This window comes from Monodelphis domestica, chromosome X (genome assembly GCF_027887165.1).
Source record: "Monodelphis domestica isolate mMonDom1 chromosome X, mMonDom1.pri, whole genome shotgun sequence".
Taxonomy (NCBI): Eukaryota; Metazoa; Chordata; class Mammalia; order Didelphimorphia; family Didelphidae; genus Monodelphis; species Monodelphis domestica.
In genome coordinates this window covers 73,352,607-73,378,493 of record NC_077235.1, presented here as the reverse complement: position 1 = coordinate 73,378,493, position 25,887 = coordinate 73,352,607, and the positions used below count along the sequence as shown (strand labels likewise).

The 25,887-nt window shown below is 50.5% G+C and overlaps 1 protein-coding gene across 1 annotated transcript; it reads right to left on the bottom strand.

Annotated features, from left to right (window-relative positions):
* Positions 1 to 3,059: 3,059 nt before the first annotated feature.
* ABCD1 (ATP binding cassette subfamily D member 1) lies at positions 3,060 to 25,869 on the bottom strand. The gene is made up of 10 exons (XM_007506978.3): positions 24,285 to 25,869; positions 17,420 to 17,600; positions 12,800 to 12,942; positions 12,548 to 12,722; positions 10,217 to 10,311; positions 8,682 to 8,827; positions 8,400 to 8,545; positions 6,898 to 6,982; positions 5,063 to 5,188; positions 3,060 to 4,753 (listed from the first exon to the last, which is right to left on the bottom strand). Exons 1-10 carry the CDS (start codon positions 25,293 to 25,295, stop codon positions 4,531 to 4,533), a joined length of 2,331 nt encoding a protein of 776 aa, XP_007507040.1. The 5' UTR covers positions 25,296 to 25,869; the 3' UTR covers positions 3,060 to 4,530.
* Between the last annotated feature and the right edge of the window lie 18 nt (positions 25,870 to 25,887).

The window sequence follows — 25,887 nt, the reverse complement described above, 5'->3', positions numbered from 1 at the left end:
CACCGCAGTAACTGCTTTTCTCACCCTTTTACTATGATGGCACCTCCATTTCTTCTAAAGGATTCTCGCCCACAGTAGTAGATGTAGTGATCATCTGAATTAATTAAATGTAGTCATTCCCACCCATTTAGAAAGTTCACCGACACCTAAGAATTTGGTGGGTAAGCTTTCTGTCTCCTGTTTGACCACATGCAGCTTACTTGGTTCATGGACATAATGTTGCAGATTCCTATGCAAACCTGATCTTTACAACACCAAACTTGGCTCTTGTCCCCAGACACCTCCACAGCCCCTTTGTTAGTCCTGGAGTTACTTGTAGTTGCGCTTTGCTCTTTCCCAGAAGCGTACGGGCCACCTTCTGCCCCGAGGGGCTCCTCTTCTGGTGTCATCTCTTTTATCATTTTAATGGAGGTTTTCTTGGCAAAGGTACTGCAGTGATTTGCCCGTTTCTTCTCTGGTGGATCGCCTTTTGTCAGAGCTCGCTCTCCGCTATGACCCCATTGTCTTGGGCAACCCTGAATGGCACGGCTCAGTTTCCTTAAGTCCCTTCGCCATGACAAGGCAGGAGGATCACGTTAGGTAGGAGGGAAGTAAGGAGTGCATTCCAGGCAGGTAAAGAATTAATTTTTTTAAATCCTGCTCTGTAACTTTCCGCATGGGAATGTTGTGTGTCCCTTGCCTCCCGAGAAAACTGAGCTCCTCAGAACAAGGATGGTGGCTCTGTGAGCTGAGAAGAGGGAGTTGACAGGATTTTATAACTTGTTGTTCAGCTGTTTCAGGCCCTCTCTCCCCACCCCCACCCCATTTGGGGCTTTCTTGGTAAGGACACTGGAGAGATTTGTCATTTCCTAGAAATTTCTCATTTTAGAACTGTTATGCTCAAAAACCATCAATGGCTCCCTATCATCTCTAAAAAAGGATACTGTATGGAGCAATATTCTTCACTACATGTCTCCTACATGGTTCACATTGCTCCTCTTACTCCCTCCCCGGTCCAATTCCAAGCAAGTCATCAGGTGGGCTGGTCCCTCAAAATTCAACATTTCAGCATCCCTCTACCTTTCTGTACTTTGTTGTCTTATCCCTTCTTGCTCCTGCCCCCAAACAGGCCTGGGAGCGGGTAGTTAGCTGTTGCAGTGGGTGGAAGGCTGAGCCTGGGGTCAGGAAGACGTGAATTCAAGTCTAGCCTTCGACACTCTCCGCATGAGTAAAATGAGAATACGAGCCCCCGCCTCTCAGGGTTGTGGGAAGCCCAAATGAGATAGCGTCTGTAAAGCTCTTTGGCCCCCTTTAGGTGCTGTTATCTTGATGATGCTGTTATCCTTCGGGTCATTTCCTCCTCCACTCAGCTCCGGCCCAATTACTTGGGTTTAAGGCCCCGTCCTGGAGGGGGTCAGCAAGGACTGTGGCTCTTTGTGTCTTCCGGTTCCGGGCCGGCCAGCAGAACCCCAGGAACTCTACCCCTGGGCAGCTGAACGGTGCAATTTGCCCACAGCTTTGCTCCCTTTCACTTTTACACTTTCTTCCCCTTTGATTAAACAGCCCCAGGAGACAACTAATTGGCGAATAAATGGCTGTTTACGCAGTCTCCCGGTTAAGCCTGGGGGCTGGAGGGAGGAGGGACCCCAAATACCCATCCCGCCTCCGCCCCCTGGTGGCCGCAGAGAGGCCCAAGCTGCAAAGGGAAAGGGAGGGCTGTGCCATCTTCTTTCTCTTACTCTCTGCTCTCCGAGGGAGGGAGGGAGCGGGCTTGTGTCAGTGGGGCCAAAGCCCGCCACGTGAACAGTCGGAAGCTTTCTTAGACGTTGCTCAAGCACACAAAGAGCCCCTCCTTCTGTCGGAGTATTGACTCGGCCCGAAGAGTGGCAAAGGCCAGGCAATCCGGCTGCAGTGACTTGGCCAGGCTAGCCGCGCCTCTTGACTCCATGGCTGTCCCTCTTTGGTTTGGAGGCCGCTGCTCTCCCGCTTCTCGGCCTGCACTCTCAAAGTGGGGGTCCCCTGCATGGGATCCCCGAGCATTGCTCTCAGGTCGAACTTCTCCAGCGCCGAGCGTTTGGCCGTGTAGACACCTTAAACTGCGCGTTCGTTGCCCAGCAAGGGCTGTCAACTTTCCCTTCCTAATGTCCCCCGGTGCAGGTCCTCAATCCCTTCCCACTTGGAATACTGGGGGGGGGGGGGCTCCCTGCCTCCAATCTCTCCCCACTCCAGGCCACCCACGGCCACTCAAATGGACTTTCAAACCCAGGTTGTGACCACATTCCCCAGCTACCCCCAACTCCAGTGGCTCCAGGATCAGACAGAGAATCCCGTTTGGCCTTCAGGGCCCCTTGTCACCTGCCCCCACCCAGGCTCCATCGAGGCAGCTACTTCTAACCGAGTGACACTAGTTGCCTCTTTGTGGTCTGTCACACAAGCCTTCTCCAGCCTCTGGCTGTCCTCCGCGCTTAGAATGCTCTCCCCCATCTCTGCCTCCCTCTGCTGCTCATTTCCAGTTTCTCCCGCCTAGAACTCCTTTGAACCTAGTGGTCTGGAGGCTGGGGCCCTGATCTCTCTTTGTAGCCCTGGGCCTCAGTGAGGTGCCTGGCTGTTTCTTTATTGACCACGTATCCTATTTTCAGACAGGAAAGCGGAGATTCAGAGTCTCACTGCCAGGAGAGGCAGAATCTGAACCCAGTTTCGCTTCCCTGCCTGTAGCACGGGAAGGCCCTTGACATCCATGATCTCACTTGTACCTCCCAACCACTCAATGGGAGTAGCTACTAGAGGTGGCAGGCCCCCCTCTGATGGAGGAAATGGAGGCTGGCTTGGACTTGTGCAGACACCCTGACCCCACCATAGGCATAGGCCCGTGCACTGCACAAAAACGCTGCCCCTCCCTCCCTCCCTGCCTGCCCCGACCAAGGGGGGATGGATAGATACACAGTAAAGATTCCCAGGTACTCTGCAGCAGAGAACAAGTTAGAACACTCTGGGGGGCCTCAGAGGTTTCAGGATGTGGGTAGGTTTAACCTACCCCCCCCCCGCCGCCCGCCCCCGAAATAAAGAGGCAGGGGCGAATCTCAAACACATTTTCTTTACTGAGAAGGTGGGGGAGGACAGGAGGGCCCAGCTCCCCCCCAGCCCTGAGGAGGAGAGCTAAGGCACATGGTTTCTGTTGAGTCTCCATCCACAAGGGATCGTGTGGATTTGCATAGTTGATCTCTCTCTCCTCCTTAGTACACTTTGGCATTGGGGAGGGGGCAGAAAAGAAAGGAAGGGAAGGGACCCCTCACAGCATCTGCCTCCTCCATGGGGGCGGGAGTGGAAGAGTCGAGTGGTTTTGGCAAGCAGGGGGATATACTTCCCCCTTCCCTAGGTCCCTCACTTCAGTGAGGTGGTGGGGGAGTTGGCTGGTTGGTTGGTAGGTGGTTGGCAGTGTCAGCTGGTGTCAGTGGGCCTTGGAGTGGGCCCACAGCTCCTGGTGATAACTTGGGGGGCACTGGCCTATCTGAGCAGCTCCCCATCTTCATCCCCCCATCCCTCACCACTGAGACACCAGGGCAAAGATGTGGGCAGATCACACCCTTCATGCCAACCCAACTGGGCGAGGGAGCACTCCCTTAGCCTCTGGCCCTACCTCGCCATTTCTGTGCTGGAATACTCACATTGGCAATCATTACAAATATAAAAGTGGATCAAATAAATTAACCAGAGAGAGAGAGAGAGAGAGAGAGAGAGAAAGGCAGCCCCAATAGTGCTCTGGAGAAACAAGAAAGGCCTACATTCTCAGCAGCAGGAAGGATTGTGCAACTCTTTCTCTTGTGGGGCCGGGCAGACGGGTGAGGGCAAGGGCTCTTTGGAACAACTGACGTTGGAGAAGTGGCCCTTTGGCCACTGCTCGCCAGGGACAGGAGGCAAGAGGGGCAGGGGCAGGCAGAAGGAGGATGTCTCAGGGAAGGGAGAAAGGGGAAGAGGCCACAGTGGGAGGGTCATGGGTAAAATGGGGCCTTCCATGTGAATGCTGGCTGGTCCCAGGCTCCCCATGCACCTGCCAGGAGCACCTCCTGCCCTTCCTTCCTGTCCCAAACACCTCTGCCTTCATATAAGAATACTGGACGAGGTTGTGTGCTGGTACAAGCAGGGCAATGGCCCTGGATTACACCCCCCCCCCCCCGCAGAGAAAAGGAAAGGCTACATACATGCTATCTATCTACTTCACAGTTACTAATCACCAACAACCCTCCTCCTCCCTTCTCCCTCCAGAGACCTGGAGCAGGCCAGGCTGTTGGCAAAGTTCCTTAGGTAAGTATCCCTCCCTCCCCCCACCCCCACCCCCACCCAGGAAACAAGTCCCCAAGCAGGGTTCCATCAGCATCTATCTCCTCGGGAGGGGGCAGGCAAGGGAGACGCTACTGCTTCTTTCAAGAAATCTGGAGAGATTCGTGAGGATGAGGGCCAGGGTGAGGGAGGGCTGTGGCTTAAGGGACACAGGACAAGAGGCTCCAGGGGGTATTTGGCTGTAGGAGAGCCTCCCAGATGGAGGCTGGGGCCTCAGGGGTCGGAGGTTTGAGGTGGCTCAACCGGGCGGGAGTCTGCATCCTCGGCTAGGATCTCACAAAGTTCACTGAGACGCTGCTGCATCTTGGGGATGCCCGCCAGCTGCTGTTCCAGACGCTGCTTCTCTTCTCTCAGGGTCAGGCGGGTGGCCGAGTCGAGCTTCTCAAACTTCCAGCCTCCCTCACCATCAAACTGTAGTAGGTGTGTGTGATACTTCCTGTGGGGTGGGCAGGAGAGGGCTGGTGGGCAGGTGCCTGAGCACTAGCTCCTTGGCTGAGACCCTTGAGCTGGCACCTCTACTCTCATTCTATTCTCTTATTTCCTTCAGGCAACCAGCTCCCCCATCTCATCTCTGGCCCCTATGTCTATGCAGCTGAGTGATTCAGTAGGGCACTGTGAGCCCTGTCAACCGAGCTGTCTGTCGGCACCTGGGCCGGCCAGGCCACAAGGGTGTCCACTCAGGCCTCATCGGGTAGAGGGCACCATATCTGGAACTGAGTGTGTCTTCTGGGGGAGGGGTACCTACCACAGGGAGGGCCGGTGGGTGATGGATAGCAGGGCAATGCCCGCATCCTTGGCAGCCTGGAAAATCTTGCCCTCCACATCAATGCTCACAGCACTGGTACACTCATCCAGAAGGGCATACTTGGGCCTGCAGGGGGAGACAAAGAGGAAGACAAATCCTTCTTCCCCTTAGAAAAAACCCTGCTGTTGGAGCTCATGCTGCCCACCTTTCAGGGCCCACCTCTGCTAGGGGAAAAACCTCTGCAAAGGAAAGTCACTTAATGGCCCCCTCTGGGCTTTAGTTCCAGCACCTGGAAAACGAAGGGCCCCACAACCCAGCAGGAAGAAGGCCGGACAGTCCAAGTTCTGTTACTGACTATGCTGCCTTGGGCAAGGCCTAACTTCTCTGGGCCTCGGTTGGTTTTCTTTTTCTTTTTCTTCTTCTTCTTATTTTTTAAAACAGTCACTTTCCGTCTTGGAGTCACTACTGTGTATTGGTTCTAAGGCAGAAGAGTGGTAAGGGCTAGGCAATGGGGGACAAGTGACTTGCCCAGGGTCACCCAGCTAGGAAGTGTCTAAGGCAAGGTTTGAACCCAGGACCTCCCGTCTCTGGGCCTGACTCTCCATCCACTGAGGTACTCAGCTGCCCCCTCTTCAGTTGGTTTTCAAAGACTAGTAGATGACAACTTAGCCTTTCCACGGCTAAAAGGAGAACTCTAGGACTTCCCCGAGAGAGAGGGAACATGTAGCCGCCTCTGAGGAACTACTTGTGAGTTGTCCACAGGGTCCAGTTCACCTTAGGCCCAGTGGATCTCCCGCCACCACGGTCCGAGTCCTTGGATTTCCTTTTTGGATATGTATAGCTTCTAGTCCCAACTAGACTGAGGGTTCCTTGACAGCATGTCTGTTTCCCCCACAGCATGGTTGAGCCTGGGGTGTTGCCCAAAATGACACTCAGGGAATGGAGGAATGAGAGTGGAGGCAGAGAGGAGGCTCCAAGAGGGAGCTGCTCAGAGCTCGGGAGCAGGGCACAATATTCTGCTCAGGACAGCCTGGGTTCCTGGAAATGGTTTTTGGTTTTGCAGCGCCCAGCACTCTCAAATTCAAGACCCTTGGGATATTTCTAAAGAGGAGGAATTCCAAAGGAGATTATTTCTCCAGATACGTGGCTGCCACTGTTCTCCATTCTAGAGCTCAGTGGGTTCTAGCTCAGTGCTATCTTCACTCATTAGCCTATGTTTGGCTTTCCTGGGCAGAGGCTCCAACACAATGTTTAAGCACAGCCTTACTGGCAAGAGGGCTTCCTTTGGAGCTGTGTTCTAGTGAAGAGGAAGCCTCTGAGGACCCTTCTGGTGCCACAGCTGGGATCTCACGTGTCCACAAATGAGGAAAGTGCTCCAACTCCCAGCTGCTTAGACCAGGCTTGTGGGGGAAAGGGCACAAGGGCCAGCTCCACAGAGAGCCCAAGGCCCAATATGTCAGGACAAGGACGGCCCCCACACGCTGGGGTTATCTCCAGGACCTTTGTCCAAGGACATAAACAATCCTGAAGTGTAGTTTTTCTTTCTGGCCTGGACTCTCCCTCAGGGGGATGCCTCCCTCCTTCTCCACATCACTTTCTTCTCTCTAGGGAGAACATACCGCCCTGAGGCTTGGCTGCAGCCTCCAGCTCGGAGGCCTTCTGCTTTGGTTTTTCTCCTATGCGGATAGCACAGAGGGACATGCACTATACCAAAGGAATCCTCCTCCCCCTGCTGCCTTCCAGGCTTCCCAGTCAGACCCAGGTGTGAAAGAAGGGAAGTCACTCAGTGCCGGCTGGGCACCGGAGAGAAAAGTACCAGCAAAAGTCCAACTGACCTGTGGTAGAACATCCGGGCCATTCCGATTCTCTGCTTCTCCCCACCTGATAGGACGTCCTTCCAGTCACAGGAGGCTTCCCAACCTGCAGAGAAAGAAAGTGGAAGAGGAGGCTTCACTTAGCCCCTGTACTGTGCCTAGCTTCTGAGCTAGTGGAGGCTCAGAGGGGACGCTCATTGTCCTGGGGCTTGGGCTACTCATAACCCCATTTCTCTAGTGGGTCCAGGTGTAATAATACTTAGCATTTCGAGATTTCAGATGGGCAAAATGTTTGACTTAGAGGATCTTGTTTGACCGTGTCAGATCAGTGTTATTATTAGTCCCATTTTACAGATGAATGAGGCTGAGAGGTGAACTGACCCAATTTACGGGGCTGGATTTGAATCCAGGGCTTTCTGCCTGGGCTCGGGTACCATTGGCAGCTTTAAAAAGCACTTTGCTTACAACAACCCTGGGAGGGAAGTAGTTCGACTCTCACATTATTACATTTTACAGATGAAGAAATAGAGGCCTTATAACATTAGTGACTCGGCCATGGTCAACAACAACAAATCGATAAAGACTGAATGAGCACTGGGATGGAACAGGGATCCCACAGCCAGCAAACAAATGGCCTCAAACCCTGGTCCAGGGAGTCCAGAATTAGTGTGCTGTGTGACGGTATCCAAATAATCTGAGGTCTCAGTAACATTCCTCATTCAGAGTAGAGCTGCCTTTTAAATTCTGGGTCCATGACTCCAGGCCTCTTTCTCCTTAGCTGTATCTGCCTCCCTTCTTTCAGAATAGGGAAAAGATCATCACGAGGACTGAAGTTACCCAGGATACCCTCCTGCCATGGGCAGGGTGAGCAGCAAACGAGGAGGGAGAGCACATGGGCAAAGGTAAGAATGAGCCTGGTGTGTGAGTGGGGACCTAGGAAGAGGCTGCTCTGGTTGGGAGGAGAGAGCTCTCAGCACGGTTCTTGGAACATAGCAGGCACCGACTAAAGGAGCATGAGGGAGAGTGGACGGATGTGCCGCCACATCGCCGGTCCCTCTGGAGCCATCAGAGCTCCGGCTTGAGGCTACTCTCCCTTTCCTCCCCAAGAGAGTCCAGAAGGGAGAAGCCCAAGGGACAGAGTATCCTGAACGGCCTTCCCTCATGATCAGAGGAATCTCCCCTGTGCTTGGGAGCTCATGGCCACTAGCATTTCTCTGTGATGCGGTATGGGGAGAGCTGACCTGTGGTCCTACTCCATAATGTCTCCTCTGCATCCCCCAACTGAGCCCCATGTACAGCAGAGTCTCAGGATGGATCTCCAAATGAAAAGAAGGATCAGGCTAGAGCTTCCCCGAGGAGAGCTGGCCACAAACAAGGGGTCATCTAGACCACCCTGGGAGGCTGACGTGCTCATTTTGGCCAGAGTGGCTGAAAGAAACGCATGCCATTGGGTCCTTTGTAGGCTATGTGCCTGGGTGAGGGGCTGTTGGGGAGGATCTGCCCGCCAATCCGCAAGCACTCACCTCCTTCTCTTTGGACAATATGGTTGAGGTTTACAATGTCCAATATGGCCTCCAGGTAGCTGTCAGAGTAGCCCTTCCTTTTCATGTCTTCCACAGTGTCAGGATAGATCACCTGGTCCCTCAGAGAGCCCACTGACATGTAGGGCCTGTGAAAGACACACAGGAGTTGGGGGGCTTTAGCTTCCTTGGCTCCCTGCCCTGCCTGTGCCACTCCAAGGACCAGCCCAGTGGTCCCAGCCGGTTCTGTCTGGGGGCTGTGTAGAGGCCTATAGGCTTGCTCACCTTTGTGGGATATAGAACATACGCTGCGGTGGGGGTTTGTAGAGGACCCCAGCGTAGGCTGGCCACAGCCCACCCAAAATCCGGAACAGGGAGCTTTTGCCACAACCATTGGGGCCAGTGATGAGCAGGTGCATCCCTTCTTCCACCTATAGGGGGAGGAACAAGAGAGGGAGACCTGGTGTACTTAGGGACACTCACATTCCCTCCCTTCTTTACCTTTTGAGGAGAACCTCCCCATGACCCTCACTAAGCCCACACCTTGGGCCTGGCATTCAAGGCCTTCCATGATCTAGCCTCATCCTGTTGCTCAGCTTCCTTCAATGTAGCTGTACTGCTCTCCTCACTTGGCTCATTTATACCTCTGAACCTTTGCACAAGTCTGTCCCCTTGTCTGAAATGTCCTAGGCCTTCCTTCCTGGCTCAAGTACCACCTCTGCCAGGAAGGCTTCCCCGGCACTAGCTGGTTACCACTGCTTAGTACAATATTCCTTTTCTCCCTGATTTGGGAGTGCTACCCCCCAGGGGTGCTGGGCAAAGGGCTTTGCGTAAAGTGTGTTCTAGGTAAGCCTTTGCTGCCTTTCAAACCCTCCCCCCCATCCTTCGAGGCCTAGCTTGGGCCTACTCTCTTCCACATGCATTGATCTCTCCTCTCTCTTAACCCAGATACTTTATGATGGCATCTGTTGACTCAAATGTTTTCTGTTTTGGGTTCAGGCATCTGTTTTCCCAAGAGACTGGAAGCTCCCTGAGAACAGACCGAGTAGTCTTTTCTCTCTTATTTCCTGCCCCTGTCTCCCTCTTCTTCAGCCCTGAGCCACACTCCATGAACACAGAATGACTGGTGACTTGGACCTTTCTTTCAATGCTGAGCTTCCCTAGCGTGTGCATGGAAGAGAATTCATTTCCTCCCAGCTAGCTGTTATCCCTTCAGGTGGAGCCCAGCCTTTGGACTTCTAACTCGGCAGGCATCACAGGTCAATGTGTGATGATCCTGAGAGCAGGCGGTTCAAAGGACAATGCTCCTGCCTCCCCAGAGCACAGGTAGGCAAGTCTACAATGTCTTTCCCTATCTGCTTGGAGGCGGGAGGAGCCGACCAAGCTCACTGATAGTCAGGAGCATAACTGGTAGCAGCCAGGCCCAGGGACCCTTGGCCAGCTCACAACAATTAAAGGCCTTTTTGATCAATTCTGCCCTGCTGGCAGCACCTTATGACCCATGGGTTGCTTACATTGACCCTGGAGCCTGGGGGCATCGTCCTGCTGCCAACACATGCAGGCCAGGACCCGGTTGCCCGGGCATAGGGCATTTCTCTGGGGAAGCCCTCTTGCCCTCAAATTATCAAGCCATATAGAGAGCTCTGGAGCTAGAAGGAACCTCAGGAACCATGTAGAGATGCTCCCCTCATTTTCTTCAAAGGTATCAGGAGCCTGGGGCATACAAGTTCTGGGTGCCTGTCTTCCTTCTAGCTGCCCTGGGCCTACTCCCTTGCCCCCTGCCAGGGCAGAGGTTGACAGCACACGTAGCCTTGGCCTACCCTGATGTTGAGGTTGGCTACCACCACGTCTCCTGTTGGGGTGATGATGGGGATGTTCTCACAGATGATCCCCTGTTCCACGTCTACTACCTGGCCTGAGGGGAGAATGAGAGGGAAAAAGAGCAAGGAAGGCTGGTTACCCAGAGGCAGGCAATGGGTGGGCAGGGCTGCCAAAGAGCTCTGTGAAGGCCCAGCTGCACTAGGGCCTAAAGTTGAAGAGCCCCCAGGCCACACCTCTCATGGTAGGCCACTGGAAATCACCCAGAGTTGTTAGAGGGCAGGATGCAGAATGGGTCACCCAGATGAGGAACCAGGAGCTAGGAAGAGGCTCTTACCAAACCCTTTCATATTGTCTGTCCGTCTGTCTACCAGGGGATCCCCAAGGCCGGAGGCTATGGCTCTCTGCCATCACACCGAATGCTCTAGGACCCTACCTCCAATTCACATCTTGGATCCCCTGCCTGGCTCTCAAGACTTCACCCATAGCCCTCCAACACAAACACATGTACACATACACTTCCATTCAGAAGAATTCCTATACGTAGCCCCCTCCCCCCATACACACATACACGTGCTCACAAACACACACATACACACATTGCTCCAGCCTGGCCATCGTCACAGCAGCTTATCCACCACGCTCACCCCCAGCTGTATGCCTTCCTCTTCTCTGGAATGTCTCATCTGTCTCCCTTGCGCCTCTACAAAACTCTCTAACTGTACCCCCATGCCTCTGGGAAGTACTCCTTCCCCAAACACTCCTGCTTTCCCATTGCTTCCCTACCACCTATCCAAGTACAACCACTTACTCGTCACACATATTCTATCTTAGACTGTGTACAATTGTTCTTCTGTATATATCCCAGCTCCCTAGTGACTAAACTAGAAGGTGCAGAGGACAGGGCAGGCCTGGAGCCTTGGCACTTGGGTGTACCTGCCCGTCCAATGCCTAGTGTGATATGGGTCACCCACAGTAGGAGATCAACGTCTATACTGGTGGATGGACTGATGCTTTGCCTGGAGGTCTCTGCTAAGACTTGTGTGGGGTAGAATGACTGACTCTGGAGGCCAGCCCAGGATTCAAAACTATGCCCTACCGTGCCAGCCAGGGGCTAGAAGGAAATGGAGGGATAGGCAGAAGAGAGAGACCCAGGTACTCCCGGATGTGGTAGGGTACTGGGTTAGGCATGCTGGGGGATACAGAGACTAAAGGCCTCAAGCTTGGAGCGTCATGGGGGAAGCAGGTCTCTCATATGCAAAGCAGATGCAAATTAGCACTTAAAGACTATAAGGGGGGGTATGTGTACAGACATGTGTGTATCTATGTAGCATACAAGTGAGGGCCTGCCCGGCCCCCACGGACATCTGTGAGTCTGTGCAGTGGCTGGAGAGATGGCATCTGTATATAGAGGTAAGTTGACAGGGACCCCAGAGGGCACCAGACTGACCCACTGAGCACTGACTGAGTGGGAAGTCCCCAACAGGAAGAGATTATCCAGCAGCCATGCCAAGGCTTATTGGGAAAAGGCCACACCGAGCTTGAAGGCAGGGGCACTGGGCTGGGTCCAAAAGGAGGCATTAGTAATTACCTCCTCATGGGACGCAGGGCAAACTTTTAGGGATTCCGTTTTCTCACTGGAAATCCCAAGGCATTAGACTACCTGACCTCGGCCATCTATTTTCCCTCTTGACCCTTTAATCCTAGGTGCCCAGAGAGAATGAGCCACACAGCAGTAGCAGCAGTAATGAGCCAAATGAGGGGGTTAGACAAGGAAGGCTCCATTGAGGAGGGGAACCTAGAGCTGGGCCTTGAAGGATGGGAGGGGGGATTCAGAGGGGTAGAGGAATGAGACCATATAAGCTTGGCCCATCTGGCGTAAAAGATTTGTGTAGGGGCAGAGAGAGATGAGTCTGAAGATACAGGACAGAACTGGGTTGTAGGTGCGGCCATGAACAATAGAGTTAAGATTGTGATAGGCAATAGGGAATTATGGGGGTTGATGAATAGGGCCAGCACAAGATAGAAACCATTCAAGAAATACAAATGGTGGGGCAGTTAGGTGGCTTACTGGATAAATAACCAGACCTAGAGATGAGAGGTCCTGGGTTCAAATCTGGCCTCAGGTACTTCCTAGCTGTTTGACCCTGGGTAAGTGATTAATCCTAATTCCCTAGCCCTTACTGCTCTTCTGTTTGGAACTGCTACTCAGTATTGATTCTAGGAAAGAAAATAAGGGTTAAAAGAACAAAAGGAAGAAGGAAAGGAACACAACCGGTGCTTGGCATGTTGAGGAGCTGAATGAATGAAGGGGACTGAAAGAGGGTCCTTACCTCTGATTTTCAGGGGTCCCTCCATTCGCACCCCATGCTTCACAAGCATTCCAGTTCGGGCCTTATTTGGGGAGTCCTCTAGCTCCCCAGGCCTCTTGAAACTACCCTGCTGGACATCCTCAAACACTTGGAACATCTCAAACACGCGGGCAGTGTAGCCTGCCAGCTCTGTTATCTAGGGGTGAGGGAGAGAAGTCAGTTTTGCCTTAGCACTCTAGTGGGAGGTCTGGAGAAAGTGGGGGGCAGGAGTACCTCCTTATAGGATGACATCACTCGCTCGATAGCATCTGCAGCTGCTGTCAGCAGATTACGGGCAATGGTGAAGGCCTCTGTGCGTTCGCTCACCAGGTCCTCTTCCTTCATCTCCAAGGCTGCTTTCTTTACTGCCTCCGAATCTATAGGGGAGGCAAAGGGAGCAGAATGAAGACTTACCTAGCTGTTGGGCTTATCTTTCTTTTAGTCTAGCCTTCTGGAAACTCTAACCTCTCTCCCTTCTAATCCCTCCTTTGCAGATTGGTCTGCCTACAGCAGGCATTAGATCATGAGATCCCTCTGCAGGAGTACCTGCAACAGTTCCCAACTGCCCCCTGGTCAATGTGCACATCCCTTGGCTGGATATATTCAAAGCCCTCGGTGACCTGGGCTTGACCTACCTCTCTTACTAGGTTGTCATATGGCTCACCTGAGACAATGGCTATGAAATGGCCCATGCCAAGGGAAAGGCTCATTGATGGGCCAATGTAACCAGGTAATGGGTGGGAATCAGCAGTAGAATTGTGGGGTTTGGGCACTGGAAGGGACCTTTAAGATCATCTAGTTAAAGCCCTTCATTTTACAGATGACAAAGTGGAGGCCCAGATCCATAGTGGGGAGGGGAGAGGAATAGTGGAGGAAGGAGGTAAAGAATTCATTGCAAGAAATCATCCTTCAAATCTGTATGGTTTCGGAGCCAAGAGGCAGTTGGTGTCCAAGGAAAGGGTCTGGACTTGGGGGCAGGACAGAAAACCTCAGCTTCGCTGCTTGGTTGTGCTAATCTCAGAGGTTTCCTTTAGCTCTAACAGGCTAACGTGCGATGGTCCTCCAGGGACCATAACTAACAAAGAGGAAAAGAATTGGCCTCCCCGCAAAGAGATGAAAGAAGCAACTGCTTGCTGTCTACTGAAATAGTAACAGAGAAGCCTGAGGCATCATCCCCTGGACATATGGGATACATACATGAGGGCCCACCAAGGTCAAGCATGTGTGGGAACACAAGCCCTCCTTGTTTAGGCAGAGCAAAGCAGGGGGAAGAGAAGACCCTGCAGGAAGGGCAGCAGCAATAGTTGCCACTAGGTGTAATCAGGTTCTGGTCATCTCTGCAGGTAAAGTCTCTTCAGGTAATCAGTGTGTGATCGGAAGGTCACCCTCAACCAAGATTCCAGACAATGAACCATTTTATCAGAATGAGGGAATCTGTCTGGAACCCAAAGGAAACCCAAAAGATGACTCTGTTCATCTAAATCTTATTCGCCCCTCAAGGCCTAGCTCCTGTCCTGCCTACAATGGTTATTTTTCTGTTTGCTTCCTCATTAAATGCCGAGTATTAACTACACTGGAATATTCATTCTTTTTTTATGACTCTGTGTCTTGACTCCTCCACACAGGAGTGAATTTTATTTGTGTATCTCTCAAAGTGCCTTGCATAAATAAGACAGCTTAATGTTTGCTGAATGAGTAGATGATACTCAAGAAAGTTATTTCATAGTTATGGAGTGTTAGACCTGGAAAAGGACTTTGACTTAGTCTGACTCCCTCATTTTACATATGAGGAAACTGAGGCCTGAGAGAGGTAAGGATTTTAATATAACAATGATTATTCTATCTCCCCGATCCCTGACATGTTCCACTCCTATACACACCCTGTAAATGATGGAGGCTAGAAAACAAGCCAAGTAGTGTTTGGATAATGGATCTTTCTTAGGGTCAGGTGATCAAAGGCTGGCTAGATTGTGTGATTGTGATTGTGATTGTGACTGTGTGTGTGCCCCCTTTTCCCTAATAATGGAATAATTCTAGAAACGCTTCCTATAGTAATAGGACAAGAAAATGAAATCAAAGGTATATACATACATTAGCAAAGGAGACAAAACTATTCCTCTATCTGCAGATAACTTGACAATATACTTAGAAAATCCCAGAGAATCAGCAAAGAAACTGAGACAATTAATGGCTTTGGCAGGGAAGCAGGATATAGAATAAATCCATAAAAATCACCAGTGCTTCTATAAAATATTCATTAAAACCCCCAAGGAAATAAGAGAAATGATATTCAAAACAACTATAAAATGCATAAATATTTGAGTTAACCTACCAAGACACACCCAGGATTTATATAAATAAAATCACAAAACATTGGCAGAAGTAAAGGGGAACAAATAACTGGAAAAACATTCACCACTCACAGTTAGGACCTGCCAAAATAATAAAAATGACAAAGCAAGCTAAATTAATTTACAGACTTGGTGCCATACCGAATTACTTCAGAGATAGTTTTTAGAACTAGACAAAATAATAGAAGAACAAAGAAGGTCAAAGGAAATAATGAGAAAAGGTTTGAACGAAAGGTGCATAGCATTAACAAACCTTTCCTCCTCGGACACATCTTACTGGGTGGGTGGGACAGGGAGGAGACAGCTTGGGGGAAGGTAGAATTGTTCTGAATGGCAGGCAGCAGCTCCCCAGTAGACCTGCCAGGTCTTTGGTCATTATAATTATCCAGTGTTAACAAGCTTGGTTTCAGAGAATGGTTTAAAAAATGCACTATCAACGTGGGCCGCCGTATATACTCTCAGACATGGTAGATGCATTGGCTGGTTTTGTCGAACTTTTTATTCCCTTTTCTTTCTTATTCTTATTGTTAGGCAGAGGAGACGAGGGGGAGACGATGGAAAATGAAGACAAGGTATCAATAAAAATAAATTTAAAAATCACAGAGTGGTCAGTTTCTTTGATGTTTTGTTTATATTATTATAGTCATTGAACACAGTGTCTTTCTGGTCCCGCTCACTTCAGTCCATACCAGTTCAGAGTGGTGCCAATAGAAGAGAGAGGGGGGAAGAAGGCAGTTCCATAAAACATATCAGAGTGTCAGCAGTGTCTGCCAGCAGGTGCAATGTTCCATAACCATGGACACTAACCTCAGAAAAGCAAAGAGGGAAGGGCCTTGCCTTACATCTTTCCTGGTGCCCAGCCTGGCTTAGGTTATGGTTTTGGTTCTTTCTGTCTACATTGTTGTGTCCTCCTCTAATTGTCTGCCTGGATTTGCATCTGTTCATATAAGTCTCCTTGGGTTTCTCTGTAGTCATCATGGTCACTGTTTCTTATTGCACAAGAATATTCCATCACATTCATGGACTACAAGTTGTTCAGCCATTCCCCAACTGATAAAATATTTTGGTGTAGATGGGGCCTTTCTTTTTTGTCAGTGATCTCCTTGTGGTATATCATGCTTAGCAATGGGATCTCTGGGTCAAAGGGTATAAGCATTTTAGTCACCTTTGTTTTAGCATAATTTCAAATTGTTTTTGAGAACACTTGGCCAAATTTACAGCTGAGCCAATAGTATATGAACAAGCTTGTCTTCCTGAAGCCCTTCTGAAATCGACTACTTCCATCTTTTTTTGAAGAGTTTTCAAAAGAATTGCAAATGAAAAGTGACCACATGAAAATATGCTGTGAATCACCAAGAGTGAGAAAAAGGCAAATCTGAACCACACCAAGGCAAAGATAAAGAATATTCAGTGTTACAGGAGTTGCACAGTCACCACCCATTCTGGACTTCAATTTATAATTACCCAGGAAAACAGGCTAAATTGTTCAAAGCCTTTCTCTTATCCAGCAATCTCACTACTGGGCATATGCCCCAAGGAAGTTCAAGGCTAAAACAAAGGCATACATACACCAAAATATTCCGGGAAGTACTTTTGTAATAACAAAGAGCTGGAAACCAAGTGGGTGTCCCTGTTTGGGGAATGGCTGAAAAAAAGCCCATGATGTATTAGCGTATTATTATGCAGCACAAAATGACAAATGTGAATTCAGAAAAACTGAGTGGATTTGTAGGAAGTGAGCCAGGGTGAAGTTGGAAGAATCAAGAGAAAAACATGAACAATGATGCCAACTAATTAAGTGGAAGGTAGAAGGTCTCAGAAAAGAGGCAATAAACCATATCTCTTCCCTTAGGGCAGAAAGATGGGCCAGGGGCCAACTAAAACAGACACTATCTTAGTAGAGGCCATTTGTGCTCCATAAGAGGATTTGATCTGAAGGAGGTAGGCAAAGGCTGTGAAGGAAAGACAGAAGGCATCCATTTGGTGGTTTAATAATGAAAATCAATTGCGTGTGTGAGGAGGGAGAGTATATCTGGTGATGAGTCAAGTGAAGCTTTTTACCTAAATTTCTGGTGGTTCACCTGGGGAAGAGTACAAAGGTGAGTTTGTGTGTTTGAAATGAAAAGAAAGAGAAATTGTGGGCAAGATGTGTATTGTATGTAGGGGCAAGGAAGCAGACTAGAATGGAAAAGTAGGCTCCTTTTTTTAGCCTGATATAGTATAAAGAATGAGGCCAGGAGCAGGAAGGAGTCAGGAGATCTGAGCCTTAAGCCAGTGATCACTGATGTGAGGCAGACATGGCGCTTAGAGTTCAGCTGGTTATCATAGATGAGCAATTGAAGGTAGTGACTTGGCTCAGGTCACATGGGGAGGAGGTGGGAGAGCTGGGAGTAGACCCCAGGCCCTGACTGTAGAACTCTCCCCAATTCCTCTCTAGTCCCCCACATCCATATCTAGGCCCTTTTTATGGATTCCTTTTCCCAGACCCTTCAGGTCTTCTTACCTGACTCAGAGTACCCAGTTGCAGTGATGATAGGAACAGCAACCATCACAAGGCCTGAGGCACTCCACACATACTTCATGAGAAACTGTTCCAGCATGACATACCAAAGCCTCTCTAGCAGAATGAGATTAATCTGGGAGGCCAGGTCCTGGTAAGAGTGCCGAAGCAGGGCCAGCTCCACCTGGGTGAAAAGAAGAGGCTTGATGAGGGCTTGCCCACTTGCCCTGCCTTTGGAGTGGACAGCCTGGGCAAAGCAGGAGATGTAGTCAGTGAGGTGTTCTTATAACCATGTGATTGGACAGAATCGAGACCAGGGACTCTTAGCCTTTCTTGTGTCCTAGTCCACTTGGGCAATCTGGCAAAGCTGATGGACCCCTTCTCAGAATCGTGTTTTTAAGTGCACAAAATATATAGGATAATAAAGGAAACCAATTATATTAAAATAGTTATTAAAAACAAACAAACAAATTCATGGAACTCAAGTCAAGAACTTCTGACCTCCCAAAATGAACTCCTAGAGGAGCTCCAAAAAAGGATAGAAAAACAAATAACAAAAGACTAAGAAAAATTAGAAAATGATAGAAAAAAATCAACAGCGGAGAACAAAAACTTACTGAAGAAAAGAAATCCCTAAAAATGAAAATGCAATACTTCAAACAAGAACCTCTGGTTTAAATTAATCTCATTGAACAGATGGGAAAACTGGGGCTCAGAGTTATAAAGGGACATGTCCCAAGGAAAGGCAGGATTGGAACGCAGATTTCTCCACTCCTAGCCCAGGGCTCTCTCTTTTACTTTATGACAATATCTCTTTCCACAGTTTAACTCTTATGCTAAGAATGTGGCAGGGCACACCTCACTGCATTTCTTGGCTCTCCAATACCTATAGCGCTGGAAGAGATGGTTAATTATTGATCACCTCAATATTTCAAAAGCAAATACTCATGATACAGATAATTCAAAAGAACAGATAGCATCAAATTCAGTTCTAGTTGACTCTGAAATGGCACACATTCATATGTTTATGTGTGTGTATATTGTATGCATATTCTGCATATACATGTATAATATGTACATCTACAGATAGTCCCCTATAAGAATTAAAATTAAGAAACTGGCCATAAATTAATAAATTTATTAAATCAAAAGTCGTAGGAGAAAAGATGGAAAAATAGGAGGAAGAGATATAAGATACTTACTGCTACATTTAGCTTGCTCAATCTATGGCTACCATGAGGGCCTCCTTAGCCAAGCTCACAAAGCAGTCCAGTCAGTACCAGAATACAGAAGTGAAGAGAAGGAAATCCACTCTTGCCTCAGTTTATCAAACCTATTATCTACCTACTAACTCTCACATGTGATATCTCAGGAGCCAACCATTGCCGGGGACATCTACAGAGTCACAGAAAGGTTCACTGCAAACCATGGCGCTCCATTTTGCCTGGGCTGCCCAGGGGGAAGCAGTCCAGGGAAGATTGCCCTGCCCCCTGTCTCGTGATATTCTTGACTCCATTTTTCTGGCTGCTGTTCTACCCTTATGACTCAATTTACCCAATAATTTCCTTCACACAGTCCTTGTGTGGTCAGATGGTCAGCAAGAGATGAGGAGAGGGAGGAAGAGTAAATGTCCTTTTGCATCCCACCCCTCAGCTCACTAATGGGTTTTCTTCCCAAGATTCCTTTGAGTAGATAATATGAAACCTGGGTTCCAGAGTATTCAAGTGGTGTGAGTCACAGAAACAATTTTAAAAGTATGTGGTACTCAGGCTCTTGGGCCAGTCCACAAGGTCCCTTTTAACCCACAACGTAGCTAAATGAATGTTGTGACTTGGACCAAATATACAAATTATACTATTACTATCTTCCATACATAACATGGTTTCTGTAAGAAAGCTTATGGGTGAAGCTTGAGAAGTAACAAAGGCTCATTCCCTTCTTCCCTCTTCCCCTTCCCCCATCTCCTGTGCCCTATATAGGGCACAATGACTTTCATTTCAATGGCCCTTCAAGACCCTTCCACTATCTGTACTTCCCCCACCTTGAACACCTAACCTCCTTGGGTTTACAGAGATAGAAACTCAAGAGGTAAAGTCACTTGCTTAAGGAGCCAGAATCTGAAATCAACTCTATTTTCTAATTGCCTTCTTGTTATAGAATCAGAGCAGGGAGCAGGTGAAGGAGCTCTTTGGTGGCATCAGCCCCAGAAAGAAGAGAAGACTCAAGACCTGCAAGTATCTTTAGAGTTCATCTAGTTCTTACAGAGGAGGAATCTGAGGCCAAGTGACTTAGCAGTGGAAGGGAAGAAGGAGAAAAAACTAGCCCCCTGTGGTAGCAGGAATAGGAAGAGAGAAGGGGATAAGGGCCCTAACGACAGGAAGGGGATGGAGTTCCCCAGTAGTGGTGAGTCCCAGGTGGGACAGAAATCCTTGACCAACCATGGTGGTCTCTTAGGTGTGAGGGACAAGTCAGACTTCAGAATCAGGGCAAGTATATAGAAGGCAGGCTTCACTGCATTTCTTGGCTCCCCAAAACTTATACCACAGAAAGAGTTGGTCAATCATCAACGATCTCAACCTATCAACAAAAAATATCCATGACCCAGATAATCCAAAACAAATCAGTTCTAATTGGCTTTGAAATGGCATCTATACTGGATGTCCCAAAAGTCTTAAGTGTAATTTTAAGCTATTAAAGTTTGAACTATACATATATGTCGATAACATCTGTGTATTGTAATATAAGTGAACTGTGTGTTATAATAAAAGTGTATTTATGTGCACAGACAAAAAATGTGTTGAGTATACCTTTCATATATTTACCCTGAGAGTTGAACTGGGAACTGGGGATCTGTGATTAGAGCAGAGAAAGACCAGGACGGGATGTCTGGAGATCTGGGTTCTAGTTCCACCTTTACTTCCCTTGCAAATACACACACACACACACACACACACACACACACACACGTGTGTGGGAGAGATGGCTATATAATTATATTTCTTTCCTGGATTCTTTTACAACAGAATATACACAAGGGAGTTGCCTTAAATGAAAAGGAAATCATATTCAACTTGGTGTTATATCAAGTAACTACTACATAAAAGAAATAACAAGTACAGCTCTGAAAGGAATCCCTTCTAGGAGTTCTAGGGCTCCTCAGTCATCTGGAGGTTCTGGCCTCCTGGGGAGCCGATTTCCCCAGGCGGGCACCTTCTCACCTACCTGAGTCTCATCAACACTGGGAGTTCCTTGTGCTCATGACCTGCTTTGGTCTTACCCTACTGACCTTACCATTACTGACTCCAATTCTGGAAAGACAGAACCGGAAATCTTGAAACTTGGATGAGTGAGCCCTTTCCAGCTACATACAGGGTGCCAAACCTCAGGCGGCCCTGCTCACTGGCCAAATTGATTTACTTCTAAACTGACTCACTAGCCAGCTGTCCACAGTGTCTCCTCTTTCTTTGGTCTTTCAACCCTACCTCCCTATCAACTCTATCAGTGATCTTGGCAGCTGACCCTGCCTGCGCCTTTACAGAGAAGATGGTAGTGATCCACTGTGTGGTTCCTCAACTGCTCTCCTCCAAATAGCTCCTTCCCCAGCCTCTCCTCCTTCCTTCTAATCTCAGCCAGGTGGGCCTCCTTAATTCTAACTCTTTCCTCACAGAGGAGTCTTTCTCATTTATAATTTTGATCTGAGAAACAGTAAAATGGTTGGTCTTGGAGTTGGGAGCCCTGGCAAACTGTCCTCTCTCTTTTGAGCCTCAGTTTCCTCCAATTTAGCATCTCCGAGAGTTGCCTGAGCCCCTGAGAAATGAAACAATTTAGAGTCATAGGATTATATGTGTGGGACTGGAAAGCCCCTCATTACTTTTTCAGTTTATAGAAGAGGGAAACTGAGGCCCAAGGAGATTTAGAGACCAGCCCAAGTCACATAGGTAGAAAAGAAGAGTCGGGGCTCAAATCCAGTTCCTGTGACTCTATCATGCTGCTTTCCACGTTCAGGATCAATCAGCCTGATTCTGTCAGTCATGGAGAGAACCCATGCCTCCCTTCCAGCCCGGCCGTCTAGCCACTATTCTAGGAGTTCTTGACTTTTTGAGGTCAGTCTTCTTTGACCGTCTGGTGAAGCCTACGGACCCTTTCTCAGAATCATGTTTTCAAATGTATAAAATGAAATCCGTAGGATTAACGAAGGAAATCAAAGATACCGAAATCTAGTTCCTAAAGCATGCTACCTAATTTGTACTGTAGTTATTTGGGCAAGCCTTACAACTTCGTACCAGAGGAAGAGGTTCCGGAGGGCAAGGCTGCAGAACCTCGAGTAGGGGACTTGGGAAATGATTATGGAAGTGAAATATAATCTGAAGTCTAATAGCTGTGTTGCTGTCCTGTGGCAAAACCTTTGATAAGGCCTTACTAAGCATTCCTTCTCCAATTATCTGTCAGGTAAATCCAGATTGCCAGAGATTGGACTGTGTTTGCTTGGAGCAAACCAAGTACAGTAATTGGCCCAGAAATGAGATAAGGCTGCTGGCTCTGACTGCCGTGGCACCCCTGAATCCAGGGGCTGTCCTGCTAGGTATAGGAGGATCTGGGGATGCAGGCTGACGATTTCCATTTGGGGACTTTGCCAATTGGCTCTCATTCAACACTGAGGTCCAAGGATTCGCTTCCCTTGGGGGTTTGAGCTCGAGGATCTGACGTCCCATTTCCTTTGGCTGCTAGTCCTCAGGTGGGGGCAGCTCCCTGGTTTGGAAGCCCTTCTGAGTGGCTCCATCGAACTTCTTCAAAGATGTATCTTTTAATATCTAACTTCGGAGGAGGGAATGAGTACATCATGCCTCCCCTTTTCCACTCCTCCTCCCCTCACTGGCTGGCGGGCACGCGCACACAAACACACATGCACACGCACTTCCCCGAGAGCCACGTGTCACTGGACTAACAAACAGCAGGGGAGATGTTTCCCCAGAGCACAGAGCCTGGTACAAAGAGATCTCAGGGAAAGACCTTTCCCCTCGGGCCCATCTCCAGTAAGAGTTCAGTGTTAAAGCATGGCCTTGGCGGGGGGACTGGGGGATTAGTTCCCTCAGCTCTGGGTGAAAGTGAAAGAGGGATGCAGGCGCTGGCGCTCGTGCGCCTGCGCGCCTGCGTGCTGGAGCCACTTAGCCCCGAGGAGGGGAGCGGAGATAAAGAGAGCACTGGCCTTGAGTAACCTTTCCCGAAGCCCCAGAGTTATGTATGCAGCTTGGGCTGGGGCTGACTCCACACTGCGGGAGCATTCCACAGGCCATAGCCAAGGGCTGCAAAAACTCCAACCGGCGCTCCGCTCCGACTTGGGATCCTCCTCCTCTCCTCGGGTTGGGGGCAGTCTCTGCCAGGCCAATTGGGGATCCAGTCTCCCCAGAAGGCAGCAGGATTTGGTCAGAGCTGCGGAAGGGCGGTCACCCTCCGTGGTAGGGAAGCATGGGCAGGAAGAGGCCCACAGCAGCCTCATCTCCCAAGGGGCCGGCAGGTCGGTGGGGAGAAAGGGCTCAGGATAGCCTTCGAGTATCCAATTCCCGGGTGAGAGATGGGTTATAGCAAAGTGAGGGAGGGGCGAGGGGACAAGGAGAAAGCTGGCAGCAGAGGCCAAGACAAACAGGAGTTACACAACTTCCCGTGACCTCTGTCGACTGGGTCTGTTATCTCAGCATCCCCTCATTCCCTCCCTTTCAAGGAAATGAGCAAAAGGGAGGGTGCTGGGGCCCCAATCTGGCTGCAGAGCTGTGCAGGCAGGAGCAGCCATGGAGGTATTGGATCTTCTGGAGGAGGAAGGAGGTCAGCAGAGGCCTGGCCCCCAACCCCAAATGGCCAGTCTGTGCTGGTGCCGCTTGTTAACCCCGCGTGGGTCTGACTCACTCTTTGAACACCCCCGCCTTATGGGGCCCATCAGAGGGCTACCTGGGTTTCAACAACTGAGGAGAAGGGAGGGGTCAGAAGATCAAGAAACTGGGTCTTGATTCAACCAGTTCCAGGCACATGGCTAAAGGCAGCTCTATAGTTCCCCTTTTCCCTGGCCCCATTCTGCCCTCCTTCCTTCATTCAGGGCCCACCAAAATCCCAGATGGCCCAAACCCCCCAAACCCTGTATTCTATCTTTCTGAGTCCCTCTGACTCGGCATTTCTCTTCCTTCCCCATGTCTCAGCAGGGAAGCCAAGAGCTCTGTCCTCATAGAACACATCCCCTTGTGAGTCCTTGGCATCTTCCCAGCTCAGTCATTAGGTTAGACAGACCCAACCCAGGGACTTCCTGGGGCTTAGGGCAAAAGGGAACTTGCCCTAGAGTATGGAAAGCTGGGAAGATCTCAAGGAACAAGGCTGAGGGGGCCAGGGAGGCTCTTAGAGATGAAGAGGGACAAGCAGAGACTTGAATGGGATGCTCTAGTCTCAAACCGCTAAGATTTTCTGGCTGACAATCCGAGAACAAAATAAACATTAGTATACAAGAAAGCAGTGGTTTGTAACACAGGCAGGCTGGGAAAGAACCCTTTACCAACCATGGATGTTCTCTTGTGCTACCCAGAGGGGCATTCCCCAACTCTTATACAGCCCCCCAAGCCAGGCATCTTCCCTTCAACTAGCCACAAGCACAGTGTGACACCCCCGCCCCATGTTAGGTTCCCTCTTCATCACTAACCCCAATATTCCCTGCCTCCATCTCTGCCACCAACTCCGGGGTCTTTATCTAGTGTGGACCCAGACTCCCTCCCCATCACTAACCCCAATAATCCCTCCCCCATTTCTGCCACCAACTCCAAGGCTAGGGAGAGCCTTTCTTGAGGGTGGGCCCAGTCTCCCCCTACCCCCCATTTTGCCAGCTCCCCACCTCGTGGCCTCCGTAGAAGGCGATCTCCTCCGAGTTGGCCACCACCCTGGAGTGCATGTAGCGCAGCTCTCCTTTTCGGCGAGCCTCCTCGGCCACCAGCTCCCCGAACTTGGGCGAGCAGGCCCGGAGCACCTTGGCAGTGAGGAAGACTACGAGGCCGGCAATCGCTGAGGGCCAGGTCGTGCTGGCTCCTCGGGAGCGCGCCGTTCGAAGCAGGGTGTAGGAGGTCACGGCCACATCAAGCAGGGGCTTGGTCAGGTTGGAATAGAGGTGGGCCACGGAGGCTGCGAAGGCCACCAAGTCCTCCGTGAGGGACTGGTCAGGGTTGCGCAGGCGGCCATCCATGTTGCTGACTCGGTAGTATGTTTGGCGGCTGAAGTAGAGGCGGTAGGCATGCCCTACAAGGCGGCTGCGGAAGGCCAGCGCCAGGCGGCCCTCCAGGTAGCGGATAGCGCTATTCACAAAAGTGGCTGGCAGCGCTATGAGCAGCCACTGCAGCAGCTGCCAACTGAAGGCCCGTGGCTGCTTCCGAACGATGCAGCGGGCCAGGCGCCCATCCAGTCGGGCTACATACACCGACAGGAAGGTGCGGCTGACCAGGGCTGCTGTATGCAAGCCCAGCAGCGCAGTTTCCCGGCACAGGACCTTAGGGAAGAGGAGCCTGAGAAGCCATAGCAGCCGGTGTGCGAACACCCGATTGGCGCTGGCGCTGGCACTACTTTTGCTGCCCCCGGTGACTGCCCCAGCGCTTGCCCTGATCTTCAGGTCCCTGCTGCGGCTGCCTCCGCTGCCTCGGTCGCCCCCACTGCCTCCACCACCACTGTTGCTGCCTCTGCCGCCTTGGCCACCAGCCTCTGCCTCAGCTAAAGAAGAGGACTGGGCCTGCATCGCCAGTGCCTGGCGAACCAGGGGGTAGATCTTGTGCACCCCATAGGCTGTCAGGGCCACCACCACAGCCAGGCGCCGCAGGGAGGTCGCCCGGGAGGGCTGTGCCTTCGAGAGCACTGGCATGGCGTCTGCCTGAGAGGGTGGGCACGTGAACTGCTCGCTGGGGCTTCTGGGAGGGTTGCCCTGGTAACAGGCCGGTTCCCAGGGATCCCAGCAGGCAAAAGGGCTTCCACCTAAGTGGTTGCTCCCAGCAACCAGCCTGGCGGGGTGGCCTTGCGGTCTCTCCAGGTCTCCCCGGGGTAACTTCTCTGGGTCTCCCTAGCTTTCAGTCAGTCTGTCTGTCTCTCTAGTCTCTGTCTCTCCGTGTGTCTCTGTCTTCGCTCTCTCTCTCTCTCCTCTATCAAAGTCTCACTCTCCTTCTTCACCCTCCTCAGTCAGGCAGTCAGTCAGCCGTCAGGGATCCCTACCCCTCTGACAGTCTCGTGAACCATGTAGGGTCAGGATTTGGGGTAGAGGGGGTCCTGGGAAGGGAGTGCTATCTTCTCTTCTTCCTCCTCTTCTTAGTCCTTCTCCTCCTCCTCCTCCTCCTCCTCCTCCTCCTCCCAGGGCGCGGCCCCTCCCCAGGGCAGCAAACTCGACCGCTCCTCAGCCCGACTGGAGCGACTGAGACTCCGCCACCGGCCCATAATCCCCACCCACCCCTCCCCGGGGGCGA